The following is a 17,424-nucleotide window of genomic DNA, read 5'->3' as shown; positions in this document are numbered from 1 at the left end:
GGTGACTCATTTCATACATGATATTATACATGTTTCAATGTCATTCTCCCAAATCTCCCCACCCTCTCCCTCTCCCACAGAGTCCATAAGACTGATCTATACATCAGTGTCTCTTTTGCTGTCTCGTACACAGGGTTATTGTTACCATCTTTCTAAATTCCATATATATGCATTAGTATACTGTATTGGTGTTTTTCTTTCTGGTTTACTTCACTCTGTATTGGCCACAGCAATCAGAGCAGAAAAAGAAATAAAAGGAATCCAAATTGGAAAAGAAGAAGTAAAACTCTCATTATTTGCAGATGACATGATCCTCTACATAGAAAACCCTAAAGACTCCACCAGAAAATTACTAGAACTAATCAATGATTATAGTGAAGTTGCAGGATATAAAATCAACACACAGAAATCCCTTGCATTCCTATACACTAATAATGAGAAAACAGAAAGAGAAATTAAGGAAACAATTCCAGTCACCATAGCAATGGAAAGAATAAAATACTTAGGAATATATCTACCTAAAGAAACTAAAGACCTATATATAGAAAACTATAAAACACTGGTGAAAGAAATCAAAGAGGACACTAATAGATGGAGAAATATACCATGTTCATGGATTGGAAGAATCAGTATAGTGAAAATGAGTATACTACCCAAAGCAATTTATAGATTCAATGCAATCCCTATCAAGCGACCAACGGTATTCTTCACAGAGCTAGAACAAATAATTTCACAATTTGTATGGAAATACAAAAAACCTCGAATAGCCAAAGCTATCTTGAGAAAGAAGAATGGAACTGGAGGAGTCCATAGGGTCTTAAACAGTCAGACGCAACTGAAGCAACTTAGCACGCACACACATTCCCAGAAAATATGGAACAAAAGACACAGGGTGTCACTCTGCAATGCGCAGTGAACTTGGCTGAGCAACCAGGGGAGACTAGGAGAGAAAACCTGTGCCTGCTTTGGGGCACCTTCATAACTTGGTCTGTTCAATTCCTCTCATTATTGTCAGTTATTACCAGTCACTCAGGTCAGCCAGGGATGTTCACACTGTTTTCTATCATAAGGCTTTTCTTCAGATAAAATCAAATGCAAATTAATGTGAAAATGATCTAGTTGAAGAGGAGGCAAGGGTTCTGAGCCCCACCTGGGCCTCTCCCTCCTGCTTTCCATCCCCAACCAAATGGTTTCCCACAGAACCCCCAAGTCAGCACAATGAACATTGAAAGTCATTGTAATAGACCATGAAATTAATTCTCAGCAACAGCATTGTCCTCCAGCCTCACGACACTTTGTTTAACCCAGCTTCCTTATTGTATAAACTCCCTGAGGCCAGACTCTGTCTGCTTGTTCACCCCCAACCCCAGCACCTAGCAGTGATTACTTTTTGCATGAATGAATAAGGAAGAGATGGGAGTTGTCTAGTAGAAAGAGCATGGATATGAATGAGAACTCAGCTCCCAGGCTTCCTTTGCCCATGAGCAGATGTATTATCAAGGCAGGTAACCTTTCTCCACCTCGGTTCCTTCACCCATGAAATGAAGGTCCCAGTGATCCTTAGGGTTCCTTCTGTCTCTAACACCCCATGACTGTGAATCTAAATCATTAGTTTATGCCACCTTCATGTTACTAAAAAAATACTTTGGGGAGATCTAAAGAATTTTAAATGTAAGTCAAAATTTAACTAAAATTCAACATTTTATTCTCCCTACAAATAAAGTATGATATTTTCTTTCTTACTAAAAGCATTTTCATAGACATACGACCCTGAAATGCAAGTATGAAATTCTATTTAATAGAAATTTGCTAACTGAATTAAATAGCAAAGTTAGTGAATGAGGAAAGGGAGAGACCTAAACACAGCAAAAAGTCACTGAGATTTATTTTTTATTCCTAGTGCCTTTCTTAGGCCAAACCTGTATTTTAACATTAGAACATCATTCTGTGTACCACATTTCATGTGGGGAGGTTAAAATTCCACATTTTAGTATTTAGGTCTATGCCTTTGTCTTTCGTGCCTCAAGCAGGATGCCTCTCCCATGAGTTAAGTTGGAGAGTTTGAGGACCAAGGTGAGGAAGACAAATGCAGCCACCCCACAGAGGCCTGGGGAAAACACCTGCCACAGACCGCCTGGACCACAGACCACCAGTGACCTCTGCCAACCTTGCCTTTTCTTCCAGGTGGAAAGGGGAAAATGTGGCCACCACTGAAGTCGCTGACACAGTAGGACTGGTTGATTTTGTCGAAGAAGTGAACGTTTATGGTGTGTCTGTGCCAGGTATGCACAATGTATTATAAATCAAAGCTAAAATTTCTGCACTAACTGAACATAATTTTAACCCCAGGGCAAAGTTTGTCATCCTTTTTTCCTGCCAGCTGGAAAAGCAAACAACTCTTTCCCAGCTCCTGGGAGTAAGGGGCTCATGTCTGGTTTATGTGCATTCTAAACCAGCCACGTGAGTCCCTCTGAACCTGGCCTTCCTCTGTGGTTCAGCTCTCCAGCTGTTCTGAGGCTCTCCAGCAAGACAAATCTCCCAGAGATGCAGGGTCCATGCAGCGTTTGGCATGCCTCGAGAAAAGATGTGTCACCCTTAAGAGCTTAGAAATGGTATCTTGGTCTCTGAACTGGAAGGCACAAATAACAGGCAAGTGCAGTGGGCTGCCGTCTATGGGGTCACACAGAGTCGGACACGACTGAAGTGACTTAGCAGCAGCAGCAGTTGCTATAGGAAAAAAGCCAAGAAGGGGCTGAGTTTTCCCAGACTTTTACAGCAAGTTCCTGATCCCCGCTTGCCCCACTGAGTTTGAGAAGCTTCACACAAAGTGCTGTCACCAAGCCTCTGTCTGCTGATCAGCCTCTGCTAAGAGAGAGGGGAGTGTGGAGTCTGATTTGGGGTCCTGACTCCAACACCTGCTGGCTGTTTGACTTCAGGCAAGCCACTAAATTAGGGAGAATACCAACCCTGCAGTTAAGATTGTCAAGAGAACTAATTCAGTTTAATTACATAAATACTAAATATATGTTTATCAGATATGTACATGAGGGTTGTCCTGAAATCATTACAATTATAGATGTCAAGAGGATTAAAACCTCCAAATCACTATCTAAATATAAGGTACTAGGGGTAATGGTGTTTCCTAGAACTCAGTACTTGGGATTCTCATCTATATTCAGAATGGAAATCCCAAAGTCCCTTTTTCTTGAGTTATGATGGTTTCACATGACATCGTGCTGTCCTTTTATTAAAGACTATTTGAGGCTTTCTCTTGCCTGTTCCTCTCCAACTCTGTGACAGTGATATGATAGGAAGTGTAGCCACATCTTGGGTCAGAGTCTGACCCGAGTCCAACTTCTCATGTTGGACTTCAGGCTGAATTAACACAAGGGCCCATATCCTGGTTGTCAGCCATTGCACCGTGTTCTCACAGATCCCACCCAAAATGTTGCATGCACTTCTAAATGCTGGATTTTTTTTAAGTAACAATACAAAAGAATGAGTATGATAAGGTAAGAGAATATGGGAAATGGAAAGAAAGGCCTAATCCATGTTCTTCAAAGTGGTGTCACCTATAAATTGGCACTTGCCATTGGCACTTGCCATCTGCCTCTACAAGGATCAAATTATGAGCTGCTACAGCTGGAGTTCAGGGTAGAGATCAGGAATTAGGCAATCTGTGCTTTGGGAAAAGCTAGTAGAGCAGGTCTTCAGATAGATATTTTCAGAAGATTTTATGAACCTAATTCTTGCATCTCCTTTATCTATTGTAGAAAAGCACTAAATTCTTCATGGTGACATCTGCTCCTCATGACTAGCGGTAACCTGCAAAAAAAAATATGTGCTTGATTGCATGTACTCCCTATTCACTAAAATCTCGTATATACTGACCTTCCCCACTACCTCTTTGGAGCAGTTTCTCACAGCCATCTGAAATGCTATCTTCCAGGCTATAGCCCTCATTTTGCCCTCAACTTAACTCACAACTAATCCATCTGCAATGCAGGAGATCTGGGTTCAATCCCTGAGTTCAATTCTTGGAGAAGGAAATGGCAACCCACTCCAGTGTTCTTGCTTGAAGAATTCCATGGACAGAGGAGCCTGGAAGGCTACAGTCCATGGGATTTCAAAAGTCAGACATGACTGAGCAACTAAACCACCACTTAAACTGTGCTTTTTTTTTTTTTTGGCTGACAGTAGGGTCCCTGGACCAGCAACAGCATCATTGCCTGGAAGCTTGTTAAAAATGTGCTATTTCTCATATTAAAATGCCCACCCCAGACCTACTGAATCAGAATCTCTGGGCTAGGGCCCCAGGAAGCTGTGTTTTAACAAGCCCTCCAGTGATTCTTAAAAACAATCAAGTCTGGTTTGAGGTGATGAATATTTTCTAGAACTAGAGACTGGTAAGAATTGCACAACATTGTAAATGCCATTGAACCGTATACTTTAAAATGGTTAAAATGATGATTCATTATTTTACCACAATTTTTAAAAAACACTAAAGTCTGAGAAGCATGGAGGCCTAGTGGTTCTGAAAATCTAGCCAGTCTTCAGAATCATCTGGGAAACTTTCTAAAGCCAGGATCTAACGAATCAGAACCTCTGGGGTTTGGGACTCAGTCTTTTGTGTCTTTTTTTAAATTTTATTCCCAAGTGGGTCTAACAATCAGTAATGTTTCAGAGTCACTGATACAGAACAAAGAAAAGGAGGTTAATGGGTTTCAAATGATTAGGAGACATCAGATAGAACAAGGAGCAGGTGTATTCATATTGCTCTGGAGAACAGAATGAAAATGGATGGATTGAAATGACCAGGGAGCAAATTTTAGCCTGAGAACTCTTCTGTAACCTGAGGGACCAGCAACAAAATGCACTCTCCTGAGACAGACAGTGTCCCACCAATGTGTGAAGAGGCTGGTTGTCCACCAGGAATCCTATGAGAATTCTCACAGCAGTGAAAGATCAGGTACAAATCCCAACATCTCTCCTGTTTTCAGATTCTGTGAGTCTCAGTTCAGTTCAGTTGCTCAGTTGTGTCCGACTTTGCGACCCCATGAAACTCAGCACGCCAGGCTTCTGTGTCCATCACCAACTCCCGGAATTCACCCAAACTCACGTCCATTGAGTCGGTGATGCCGTCCAACCATCTCATCCTCTGTTGTCCCCTTCTCCTCTCACCCTCAATCTTTCCCAATACCAGGGTCTTTTCAAATAAGTCAGCTCTTCACATCAGGTGGCCAAAATACTGGAGTTTCAGCTTTAACATCAGTCCTTCCAATGAATACCCAGGGCCAGTTTCCCTTAGGATGGACTGGTTGGATCTCCTTGCAGTCCAAGGGACTCTCAAGAGTCTTCTCCAACACCACGGTTCAAAAGCATCAATTTTTCTGCGCTCAGCCCTCTCTATAGTCCACACATCCACACATGACCACTGGAAAAACCATAGCCTTGACTAGGTGGACCTTTGTTGGCAAAGTAATGTCTCTGCTTTTTAATATGCTGTCTAAGTTGGTCATAACTTTCCTTCCAAGGAGTATCTTTTAATTTCATGGCTTCAGTCACCATCTGCAGTGATTTTGGAGCCCAGAAAAATAAAGTCAGCCACTGTTTCCTCATCTATTTGCCATGAAGTGATGGGACCAGATGCCATGATCTTAGTTTTCTGAATGTTGAGCTTTAAGCCAACTTTTTCACTCTCCTCTTTCACTTTCATCAAGAGACTTTTTAGTTCCTCTTTACTTTCTGCCATAAGGGTGGTGTCATCTGCATATCTGAGGTTATTGATATTTCTCCCAGCAATCTTGATTCCAGCTTGTGCTTCATCCCAGCAGCCTTGAAATGTGGCAGTTCATCTAGAGAAAGACATCAGTCTGCTGGGGTGATTCTCAGTTCCAAAGGACTTAACAAGGCTTTCACAGATCTCAGCTTTGAACCAGGAGAGAACTTCCAAGTTTGGGTCTAAAATAGAGATGACACCAGAACTGCCAAACTCCTTTCTAAAACTTTATATTATCAACAGAACTTTCTGCAATGTTCTGAAAATGTTCTATATCTGCACTCTCAGTATGGTAGCCAATTGCTACCGTATGGCTGTTGAGCACTTGAAATGTGGCTGGTGAAACTGAGGAACTGAATTTTTCATTTTATTTAATTAATTTTAATAGCTACATGTGACCAGGGGTGACCATGTTGGTAGTACAGCTCTAGAGAACCCCTGGCTAAAATTGTTGCAGACAGGAGCCTTCCCCCTGGAGCTGAACTAGCCCCAGCTAATCTGGGAATCAGAACAGAGACCTGAGATCCATCAGCATCATTCGCTTCTCAGAAGCAAGGTGCCAGCTGACACTGAAGATTTCTGTTGCATCAGCCTCTGCCTTCATTCTAAAAGGAGCTCACTGGAGACATTCAAGATTCCTGAGACTAGTGCCTTTGACACAGCTACCGGGGGCCCCTGAAGAAAGAGGGTCTGGTGCCCTGCCTCCCTCCTTCAGACAAGAGGCAAAGCAAATGTGGATGCATTTCCTTTCTTGTAATCTTTCCTCTTGTTTTCTTTAGAGTAATAGGTAAACATGCAATCACCATGGGAGAGATTTCGAAAGCTGGGGCCCAAGTGACGAAGGGTGGCTCAATCTCCTTCTCTGGTTACAGTTAAGTAGTTCAGAAAAATGGACCCAGACTCCCACTGGGTCTCCTGGATCAGGTAGAAGATGTATTTATAAGTGATTACCACTGTCCTCACAAGAAAACAATGGTAATTGTTCTGAATGCCTCTCCACTTACAGCCCTACCTTATAGGATCTGTTTTCTCTGTGGAGAGTTAAACCTCTCCAGACTAGATGGCATCAAGGTGGAGGGTAGGGGTGTCACAGCTCACCCTCGATCTGCCTTCACCTTCCTGTCTGTCAGCCTCTCTGAAATGCAGAGGCAAAGCTGTTAGGAACCATAATTAAATAACTAAGTCTCAGAGGTGACATTTGTACCTGGAAGCACAGTAGATCTGACTTGCTACCTAAAGAACAATATGAGCCCAGTTATCCCTGACAGGGGAGCAAGGGTTTTTCATCAGAATTCAAAAAATTTCCTTTAGCCAGTAGTTCAACTGGTTGTCCATATGGTAGTTTACATTTAGGCTGTCAAACCGCAACATGAATCAGCCATAGGTATACATATATCCCCTCCCTTTTGAGCCTCCCTCCCCTCTCCCTCCCCATCCCACTCCTCTAGGTTGATACAGAGCCCCTGTTTGAGTTTCCTGAGCCATACAGCAAATTCCCATTGGCTATCTATTTTACACACGGTAATGTAAGTTTCCATGTTACTCTCTCCATACATCTCACCTTCTCCTCCCCCTCCCCATGTCCATAAGTCTATTCTATATGTCTGGTTCTCGACTTCTGCCCTGTAAATAAATTCTTCAGTACTTTTTTTCTAGATTCCATATATATGTGTTAGAATACGATATTTACCTTTCTCTTTCTGTCTTACTTCACTCTGTATTATAGGCTCTAGGTTCATCCATTGAACAAGTCTTTTAATGTCACTAAGCCTCAATTTCTTCACCTGTAAAATGGAGATAACATTTGTACCCCTTCATACGGTTGTCATGAGGTTAAATGAGATAGTACATAAAACACATTTCATGGACTTCCCTGGTGGTGCAGTGGGTAAGAATCTGCCTGCCAAAGCAGGGAACATGGATTCAATCCCTGGGCCAGGAAGATTCCACAGGCTGTGGAGTAGCTAAGCCCATGGGCCACAACAACTGAGCCCTCGCACCACAACTACTGAAGCCCGCATGCCTAAAGCCTGTGCTCCACAGGAAGAGAAGCCACTGCAGTGAGAAGCCTGTGCGCCGCAACTAGAGAAAGCCCACATGCAGCAACAAAAACCCAACACAGCCAAAAATACTAAATAAATATAGCAGTGTGTACATGTCAAAAAATAGATACGAAAACACACTTCGCAAAGGGCCTGGCATGTAATAAAGATTCAACGTATAGCTTGTTTTACCATTAATTCACTTCAGAATTTAACTTTAAAAGATATTTTGAAATACAAATTCCAGCTACCCAAAAGAAACCCATGCCATAATGTTGTCTCAGTTCACTATCCTCTGACCTAGCAAAGCATCATAAAATAAACTATCTACAACACACCTAATTTTTATTCACTTTAACTCTAGGTCATGAGGGTCGAATTGGCATGGCCTCGATCAAGATGAAGGCAGACCATGAATTTGATGGACGGAAGCTCTTTAAGCACGTGGTCGATTACCTGCCTAGTTACGCAAGGCCCCGCTTTCTAAGAATACAGGTGAGACCCCGTTGTTATCAAGTTCAGTTATCCTTTCTCTTGGAGACCCCTGCCTCTTAGGAAACAACTCTTCTCTACCATGGCAACATTGCCAGCCAAATTTTCACTACCCTTTTCAGGGAGCTCAATGAGGAAGCAGAAATACCAGAAGATAAAACTAGCTGAAACCAAATCCTAATCCCTTTCTCCTTAAAACGACAGACAATTCATTCAGCAAGAATATTAGCAAATAACTCACAATGTCTGTCTGATGCGGTATAACAGACACATAAAATAGAAATGCTCTGACCTTCTTATTATTCCAGTTTTAAAGAATGGTTAAAAAAAAAAACAACTCACTGAAGTCCAACACCTGTCTATGGCCTGAAATTTAATTGGGCAACATTAGCCAGTCAGAACTCCAAAGCTGATAAAAAACTGATAGAGGGACTGTTTTCTTTCTCAAACATTAACCCCTTAGTTTAACTCACTTTTGGACCTTGAGCACTGTGATTCTGTAGCTGAGGATTTAAGAAAAGCAGTGTTAGATTACCAGATACTGCTGCTGCTGCTGCTAAGTCGCTTCAGTCGTGTCTGACTCTGTGCTTATACAATTATCTCTGTTGATATTCATAAAGCCCTGACATTTGCCTTACAATGAGACGTTGAAAGACATCAAAGTTGAAATATCCTCAAATCCCCCTATTTATTGAAGCAGAAACAAGAAACATGTGAAAAAGCAGATTTGTCTGTGTGTAGATGATTGCTTTCCCCACCTCACCATTAATCAGAATTTTCCAGCAATACCTGAAGCTTGCCTAGCAAGAGATGCTTTGCTTCATATTCCACTGTCACAGCCCTTCCTCCCCACAAGTGATCTTTAAGCTCTAAGGGAAGGAAAAATACCTCCACAGAGGGCCCCCTAGTGGAGGTTCTGAAGACAGGCTATACTGGTATCACACAGAAACCACCTCACAGCTCTCAAATGATTGATGTTTTTCAGGACAGCATTGAAATCACTGGAACTTTTAAACACCGAAAAGTGACCCTCGTAGAAGAGGGCTTTAACCCTGCAGTTATCAAAGATGCCTTGTATTTCTTGGATGACAAAGCAGAAATGTATGTGCCTATGACTGAGGACATTTATAATGCCATTAGTGATAAAATTCTGAAACTCTGAATATTACCAGCAGGAAAACTCAATGTATGTCCAAAAAGAAACTAAATGGATCTAGTACAGCCAACTGTTGATATAATCCAACTTTAATTTGATTGAAGATTATAAGGTGCATTTTTTTATGTATAGCATAAGGGGAGACTTTTTAAAATTACACCTGAACCTTTGTAAGTGAGAAGATCTAGATATAATTATTTTTCAATTTGCACCTACTGTTTGTATTGCAAACTAAGCTTGTTAGAGGGAGGATGTTATTTTTTTTAATATGCAATAAAATAGATGAACACCAAGATAAGAAATGGCACTTTTTCCTGACTTGATTCTAAATGCAGACCCTTCAACAAGTGATGCTGGGAAGACTGGTCAATTGCATGTAAAAGAATGAAATTAGAGCACCTTCTAACACTATACACAAAAATAAACTCAGAATGGATTAAAAACCTAATTGTAAGATCAGAAACTATAAAACTCTTGAGGAAAACACAGGCAGAACACTAACATAAATCACAGCAAAATCCTCTATGACCCACCTCCTAGAGTAATGGAAATAAAAACAAAAATTAAACAAATGGGATCTAATCAACCTTAAAAGCTTTTGAACTGCATCAGTTCAGTTTAGTCGCTCAGTTGTGTCTGACTCTTTGCGACCCCATGAATTGCAGCACGCCAGGCCTCCCTGTCCATCACCAACTCCCAGAGTTCGCTCAAACACATGTCCATCGAGTTGGTGATGCCATCCAGCCATCTCATCCTCTGTCATCCCTTTTTCCCCCTGCCCCCAATCCCTCCCAGCATCAGAGTCTTTTCCAATGAGTCAACTCTTCGCATGAGGCGGCCAAAGTACTGGAGTTTCAGCTTTAGCATCATTCATTCCAAAGAACACCCAGGACTGATCTCCTTTAGAATGGACTGGTTGGATCTCCTTGCAGTCCAAGGGACTCTCAAGAGTCTTCTCCAACACTACAGTTCAAAAGCATCAATTCTTTGGCACTCAGCTTTCTTCACAGTCCAACTCTCACATCCATACATGACTACTGGAAAAAACATAGCCTTGACTAGACGGATCTTTGTTGGCAAAGTAACATCTCTGCTTTTGAATATGCTATCTAGGTTGGTCATAACTTTCCTTCCAAGGAGTAAGCATCTTTTAATTTCATGGCTGCAATCACTATCTGCCGTGATTTTGGAGCCCCCAAAAATAAAGTCTGACACTGTTTCCACTGTTTCCCCATCTATTTCCCATGAACTGATGGGACCAGATGCCATAGGAAACTATAAACAAAGTGAAAAGACAACCCTCAAAATGAGAGAAAATAATAGCAAATGAAACAACTGACAAAGGATTAATTTCCAAAATATACAAGCAGCTCATGCAGCTCAATACCAGAAAAACAAACAATCCAATCAAAACGTGGGCAGAAGACCTAAACAGACATTTCTCCAAAGGAGACATACAGATGGCTTATTGACGCATGAAAAGATGCTCAGCATCACTCATTCTTAGAGAAATGCAAATCAAAACTACAATGAGGTATCATCTCACACTGGTCAGAAGGGCCATCATCAAAAAGTCTACAAACAACAAATGCTGGAGAGAATGTGGAGAAAAGGGAACCCTCTTGCACTGATAAATTGATATAAATTGATATAGCTGCTATGGAGAACAATATGGAGATTCCTTTAAAAAAGGAATCCATACGGCCCAGCAATCCCACTACTGGGCATACACCCTGAGGAAAGCATAATTGAAAAAGACACATGTACCCCAGTGTTCACTGCAGCACTGTTTACAGTAGCTAGGACATGGAAGCAACCTGGATGTCCATCAACAGATGCATCAATAAGAAGTTGTGGCACATATACAAAATGGAATATTTCTCAGCTATAAATAATATATTTGAGTCAATTCTAATGAGATGGATGACTCAGGGCCTGTTATACAGAGTGAAGTAAGTCAGAATGAGAAAGACAAATATCCTATATTAACATGTATATATGGAATCGAGAAAGATGGTATACTGACGATCCTAATTGAAGGGCAGCAGAAGAGACAAAGACATAAAGAACAGAGTTCTGGATGTAATGTGGGAAGGAGAGGATGGGACGATTTGAGAAAATAGCACTGAAACATATACATTACCATAAGGAAAAGAGATATCAGGGGCAGTTTGCTATACGATGCAGGGAAGCCAAAGTTGGTGCTCTGTGACAACCTAGAGGGGTGGGATGGGGTAGGAGATGGGAAGGGGTTCAAGAGAGAGGGGACATATGGATACCTATGGCTGTTTAATGTTGATATGGCGGAAACCATCACAATATTGTAAAGTCATTAGCCTCTAACAAAAAAAAAATCTTTAAAATAAAGAAATAATACAAGACTGAAAAATAAATGCAAACCCTGAACCTGACAGCCTAACTGGTCATTTTTCACAGGTCTCCCACTTATAATGCTAATGGTACTTTAAGTAAAGAAGGATAAGGAGGTGGGAGGTGAGGGGGTAGGTCCCCAGTGAGCAACTCAGTGGAAGTCCAGATCTACTGTAAGGCCAACCCTATTCCCCAAGAGCATCCTGGTCACTATCTACAGCATTATTCCCCAAGTGATAAAGCCACCTATAGTCTCAGAAGAGGCTTCAGTCTAGAGTATCAGAGTTCTATACATAAAAAGGTGTTCAGCAAACTTTTCAGCTATAGCAAGGGTTGCAAACTCAAGTGTCTTCAGGATTTGTTTTGGTAATGTGGATAAGGAGAGAGGTCACAAATGAACATGGAAAGCTTGGGGACAGCCACGGCACAGTTCCGGTCAGCTGATTGTTGTGGTGGGGCTGTGCAGCCCAGGTACTTGGGGATGGCCTAAGGGGAGCTACGTACACCACTGCACCTATGTGAGTTTGCCAATAATGTAGAACCATGGTGGCTTGTGGTCAGCATCTGGGAATTTTTGCAAAATACTAGGGATCTCTGCCTTTGCTTTATTGATCCTCCTTGTGAAAATTTTAACCCAGGTGATAGGAGATAGCCAAGCTTTTGACAATGTAACATTGTGCAATTTTGTTATTTGGAATCTTGTTAAAGTGACTCATGTTGTGCTGTGATTATGTTAAAGCAATCCTGTCATTCCACATCACATGGGACCTATTTTCATGTGAGAGGTCAGCACTTACATCACGGCCATTAGAGTTCCAGGAGCCAAAACCTGCTGGGGCCTGACCACCTTTGACCCACATCTTAGACTTCCCAAGAAACCCAGATGGCCTCCTCAGTCTCTCACTTCCCCAAACCTCTGAGATTCAAGTCAGGAACCACAGCTCTGCTGGGATGAACAGAGGCACCACCTACAATATCCTCAATACCACTTTTCACTTTCATGCATTGGAGAAGGAAATGGCAACCCACTCCAGTGTTCTTGCCTGGAGAATCCCAGGGACGGCGGAGCCTGGTGGGCTGCTGTCTATGGGGTCGCACAGAGTCGGACACGACTGAAGTGACTTAGCAGCAGCAGTAGCAAACAAAATTAAGCAACCCATCCTGTGACAAGTAATCAATTTTAAAGACTGATTTTTCTCTTTTAAAAGAGTCAAAAATTGTGTACATAGAATTGTCTGTATAAGTCACCTTCTTGATTTGAAAGCACAAATGGATTTTTTTTTAATACACTGATACCCATGTACATGGTTCCTTGGTGGCTCAGTGGTAAAAGAATCAGCCTGCCAATGCAGGAGATATGGGTTCAATCTCTGGGTCGGGAAGATCCCCTGGAGGAGGAAATGGCAACCAAGTTCAATATTCTTGCCTGGAAAATCCCATGGACAGAGGCACCTGGTAGGCTATAGTCCATGGGGTTGCAAAGAGTCGGATTGAGAGACTAAAGAATAACAACCACCACCACCCTGTAAATCATTCAACAGGTCTCTGATTTCAAGTGCATTGGTTGGAGACATATAATGAGTGCATAGATAGGCTGCTACAGGCACCAAAATAATTTGGGGGTAAAACTAGTGAATGTCAGCATCTGAAATGAAAGCTAAGAAGAATCAGTATAAAAACACAGTGACCCTCCCTAAGAGATGATCTGTTACACATGTTATTCATTTGTACACCAGCTCCACAAGCATTTAGTGGGTCCCTGCTAAGGACCAACAGATAAGCTCAGCACAGTGTGATGGAGTTTTCCAAGCTGCTGTTTAGGAAGTCAGGTCAGACCTTCAAGGGAAGCTGACTGGAAAGACCCCTAGAAGGAAGGCCAGAGTCTTCTCCAAGTGTTTTAACTTTTTGAAAATAATTATTTTGTCATTACAGTTGGTGGGGCTGCATGAAGACTGTAAAGAGACAGCTAAGAGGAAAGATGTCAGTCAGGATCACTGCAGCCCTGTGCAGGGGGAAGCTGGATGCCTGGCCAACCCAGGTTTTCTAGTCGGCATGGGAACTGTCTCCCCAGGCGCACAGAGTACCATGTTGTCATGTGGATATACAGCTGATGGTGCATTCCACTATGATGGTCAATTTCCTTTTGTACAGATGTCATACATCTATGAAGCTGTAAGCTCCATGAGAGTAGAGAGTTCATCTATTTTGCTCATCATTATGTATCTAGTGCCTCATACACGGGAGGCAATAATTATTTGTGTTTTTTTTAATCAGGCAACCCTGATAAATATCTGGTTCCACATGCAAGCTTATATATGTATGTATATGTATATATATATATATATATATATGTATGTATATGTATATATATATGTATGTGGGGGGTGGTGTGGGGAGGTGTGTTGGAGGCAGAGAGGATGAGCTAAATAGATTATCTGAGTCTTCCAGTTCAGGTACAGCAGTGAGTCTCAAACTTGAACACTGAGAATCACCTTCACCAAAAAGTTTTGGTAGCACACAGACTGGGACTTCCCTGGTGGTCCAGTAATTAATAATCTGCCTTGCAATGCAAGAAACACCACTTTGATCCCTGGTCTGGAAAGATCCCACATGCTGCGGGGCAAGTAAGCCTGTGTGCCACAACTACTGAGCCTGTGCTCTGGAGCCCGCAAGCCGCAGCTACTTTTAGCCCACATGCAGCAACTGCTGATGTCCGCACGCCTAGAGCCCATGCTCTGCAACAGAAGAAGCCACTGCAATGAGAAGCCGATGCACCGCAACTAGAGAGTATCCCCACTCTCTTTCTAGAGAAAGCCTGCATAGCAAGGAAGACCCAGCCCTGCTAATAGCAAATATATAAACATATATTTTTAAAAAGACACAGACTGCTGAGACCCATTGTCCAGAGTTGAAACTGGAATTGGAATTTGCAGTTCTAACAAATTCCCAAGTGATGTAATGCTGTTGATCAGGGGCTGCATTTTGAGAACCACTGACATAGAGAAAAAACATCCTGAGTTACACATCATGTGTGCTTAGTATAATTCAGTTCTTCAGGTGTGGATTATCTTTCATTAACCGAAGCTCAGATCTTAGGTTTGGAGTGACTCAAAGTACAGGCGTCAGGGAAAGTCCAGCATAAAGCAGCACTCTATCATCTTTAGCCTTCAACTGTTCTTGAAAATTCATGTTAACACTGTCTATTTACTAGATACACACATATGTATTATTTGCTACAGCAAAACTAAAAGCAATCCTAGAGAGTGTCTAGTCAAACCTCTTTAATAAAACAAACAAAAACAATGAAAGCCTGGGGAGGTGATGTACAGGCAGCTCATTAGCATCATTAAGCTCCCAGCCAGCACCTGCAGAAGAGACCACCTTTTTATAGACCAGAGCATGTTTTCAGATCAGCAGCATCAGTATCGCTGGGAATTTGTCAGACATGCAAATTATCAGGCCCCTCAGACCTACTGAATCAGAACCACTGGGGAGGGGCCCAGCCATCTATGTTTTAACAAGCCCTGCTGGTGACTCTGTGGCAGGCTCAATCTGAGAACCCCTGGCTTGGAGCAGGGCTTCTCAAGCTTCAAGTTGCATAAGAAGTACATGGGGATGCCAGTGCTTCTGGTGCACATGCCCCTCTTGGAACAGCAAGCGACTCTAGAACACTGCTGCTTTTTAGAATCACTGGAGAACTGTTAAAAAACCCAAAGCCTTGGGCCCATCTGATACCAGTTAGATCAAGATTTCTGGGAGTGAGCACCAGGTATCAGTACTTTTTTTTTTTTTTTTAAGACTCCCAGGTAATTCCAGTATGGGCAAAGTTCAGGGACCACCAGTTGAGAACAAGGGTAATATGCAAGTATAAACTCTTGACAAAGATTCTCACCCTGACCAAAACTCTACCTAGGCTCCTCCAAGGCCTCTTCTCAACTGGGCCACAACCTTGGCTTTTAAAGACTTGAACAAAATAGTAGCAGAGTTTCTAAGAGTTCAAGGCCACACCCCTTGGATAATCCTACATCCCCTTAAAGTGGCTGCCTGAGAAAACCCAAGGCTGCCAAAGTATTTACCACTTATTCCAGCCAACACTTGAAGATAGGGTCCCTGTCTCCCAAGGGGACAGGAAGGGTAGGGGCCTCACTTCGATAAACACCAGTTAGCAAACCCAGGTGGGCTTTCCATGGACCAAACCCCTCTCCTGCTTTTGGTAATTTTTCACTTCCCTAACCCTACTGAGCCCCTGCAGGCGTCCTCCCTGTTCCCACATTCTCCCTCTAAAGTGCCCAGTGACCTCTGTACAAATATAGTTAAGCCTAGTTCACACTGGACTCATTTTTCTATAGCAAATAGTTATTACTGATTGAAAATCTGTTCTTAGCAGGATTTCCCTGATGGTCCAGTGGTTAAAAATCCACCTTCCAAAGCAGATGATCCGGGTTCCATCCCTGGTCAGCGAACTAGATCCCATCCACATGCCACAGGGCAATTAAGTCTGCACATGGCAAGTAGAGAGAAGCTCTTGCACACAACAAAGACCCAGCAAAAAAAAAAAAAAAAAAGAAGAAAAAATAATGTATCCTTACCATTTTAACTAGCAGCCACTTTATCTTTAACAGTGTTAATATGACCAATTTCAGAACTACTTCCTATAAAAGTACCATCTAAAATAGAAAGAACTCACCATGGGTAAGCTGCTTGGGAACAAAACTTTTATTTGACTACAGGGTCCAGAAAAAAATGAAAATGCACAAGTTCCAAACCTAGAGAGGGAACATTTATCTGTAATGAAGAATTAGAGAGGTCTGATGAATAGTGAGATTCTGATCAAGGACAACCTTGAACAGTATGGTCTGGTGGGAATAGCATGAAGATAAGGAGTCCTGGGTTTGCCCATTTATAAGTTGTGTGACCTAGCATCTCTATTTCCTCATTTATAAACTATAAGTCACAGTGTCTGGCTCAAACTGTCTATGTTTTTCCTACCTAGGGCTTCTCCAAACTTTTTCTCACATTAAATTCAGATCTTTAGCATACTAAAAATCTGTAAGTACATTCATTTAGGCTCCAGAACATGCCCTGGTTAATAAATCATTATTTTAGTGGTCAGAAAAAGAAACCATAAACAAAAAAAAGACAACCTACAGACTAGGAGAAAATCTTTGCAAATAATGTGACTGACAAGAGCTCAATTTCCAAAATATACAAACAGCTGATACAAGTCAATACCAAAAAACAAACAACCCAGCCTAAATAGACATTTCTCCAAAGAAGATATACAGCCAGCCAATAGGCACATGAAAAGATGCTCAACATCGCTAATTATTAGAGAAATGCAAATCAAAACTACAGTAAGCTACCACCCACACTGGTCAAAATGGCTGGAGAGGGTATGGAGAAAAAGGAACACTCCCACACTGTTGTTCAGTTCAGTTCAGTTCAGTCGCTCAGTCGTGTCCGACTCTCTGCAACCCCATGAATCGCAGCACACCAGGCCTCCCTGTCCATCACCAACTCCCGGAGTTGACTCAGACTCACGTCCATCGAGTCAGTGATGCCATCCAGCCATCTCATCCTCTGTC

At 42.0% G+C, this 17,424-nt stretch overlaps 1 protein-coding gene across 1 annotated transcript in view; it reads left to right on the top strand.

Annotated features, from left to right (window-relative positions):
- SLC27A2 (solute carrier family 27 (fatty acid transporter), member 2) overlaps nucleotides 1-9,762 on the top strand; it is a 56,125-nt gene extending 46,363 nt beyond the window's left edge. The window contains exons 8-10 of the mRNA XM_010839504.1: nucleotides 2,185-2,282; nucleotides 8,186-8,316; nucleotides 9,299-9,762. Of these exons, the coding sequence (XP_010837806.1) occupies nucleotides 2,185-2,282; nucleotides 8,186-8,316; nucleotides 9,299-9,475 (406 nt within the window). The 3' untranslated portion in view covers nucleotides 9,476-9,762. The remainder of the gene's footprint in view (nucleotides 1-2,184; nucleotides 2,283-8,185; nucleotides 8,317-9,298) is intronic.
- The last annotated feature ends 7,662 nt before the right edge of the window (nucleotides 9,763-17,424 follow it).

The sequence above is a fragment of the Bison bison genome, unplaced genomic scaffold, assembly GCF_000754665.1.
Source record: "Bison bison bison isolate TAMUID 2011002044 unplaced genomic scaffold, Bison_UMD1.0 scf7180017864118, whole genome shotgun sequence".
Taxonomy (NCBI): domain Eukaryota; kingdom Metazoa; phylum Chordata; class Mammalia; order Artiodactyla; family Bovidae; genus Bison; species Bison bison.
This window is presented reverse-complemented; position numbering and strand designations above follow the sequence as displayed.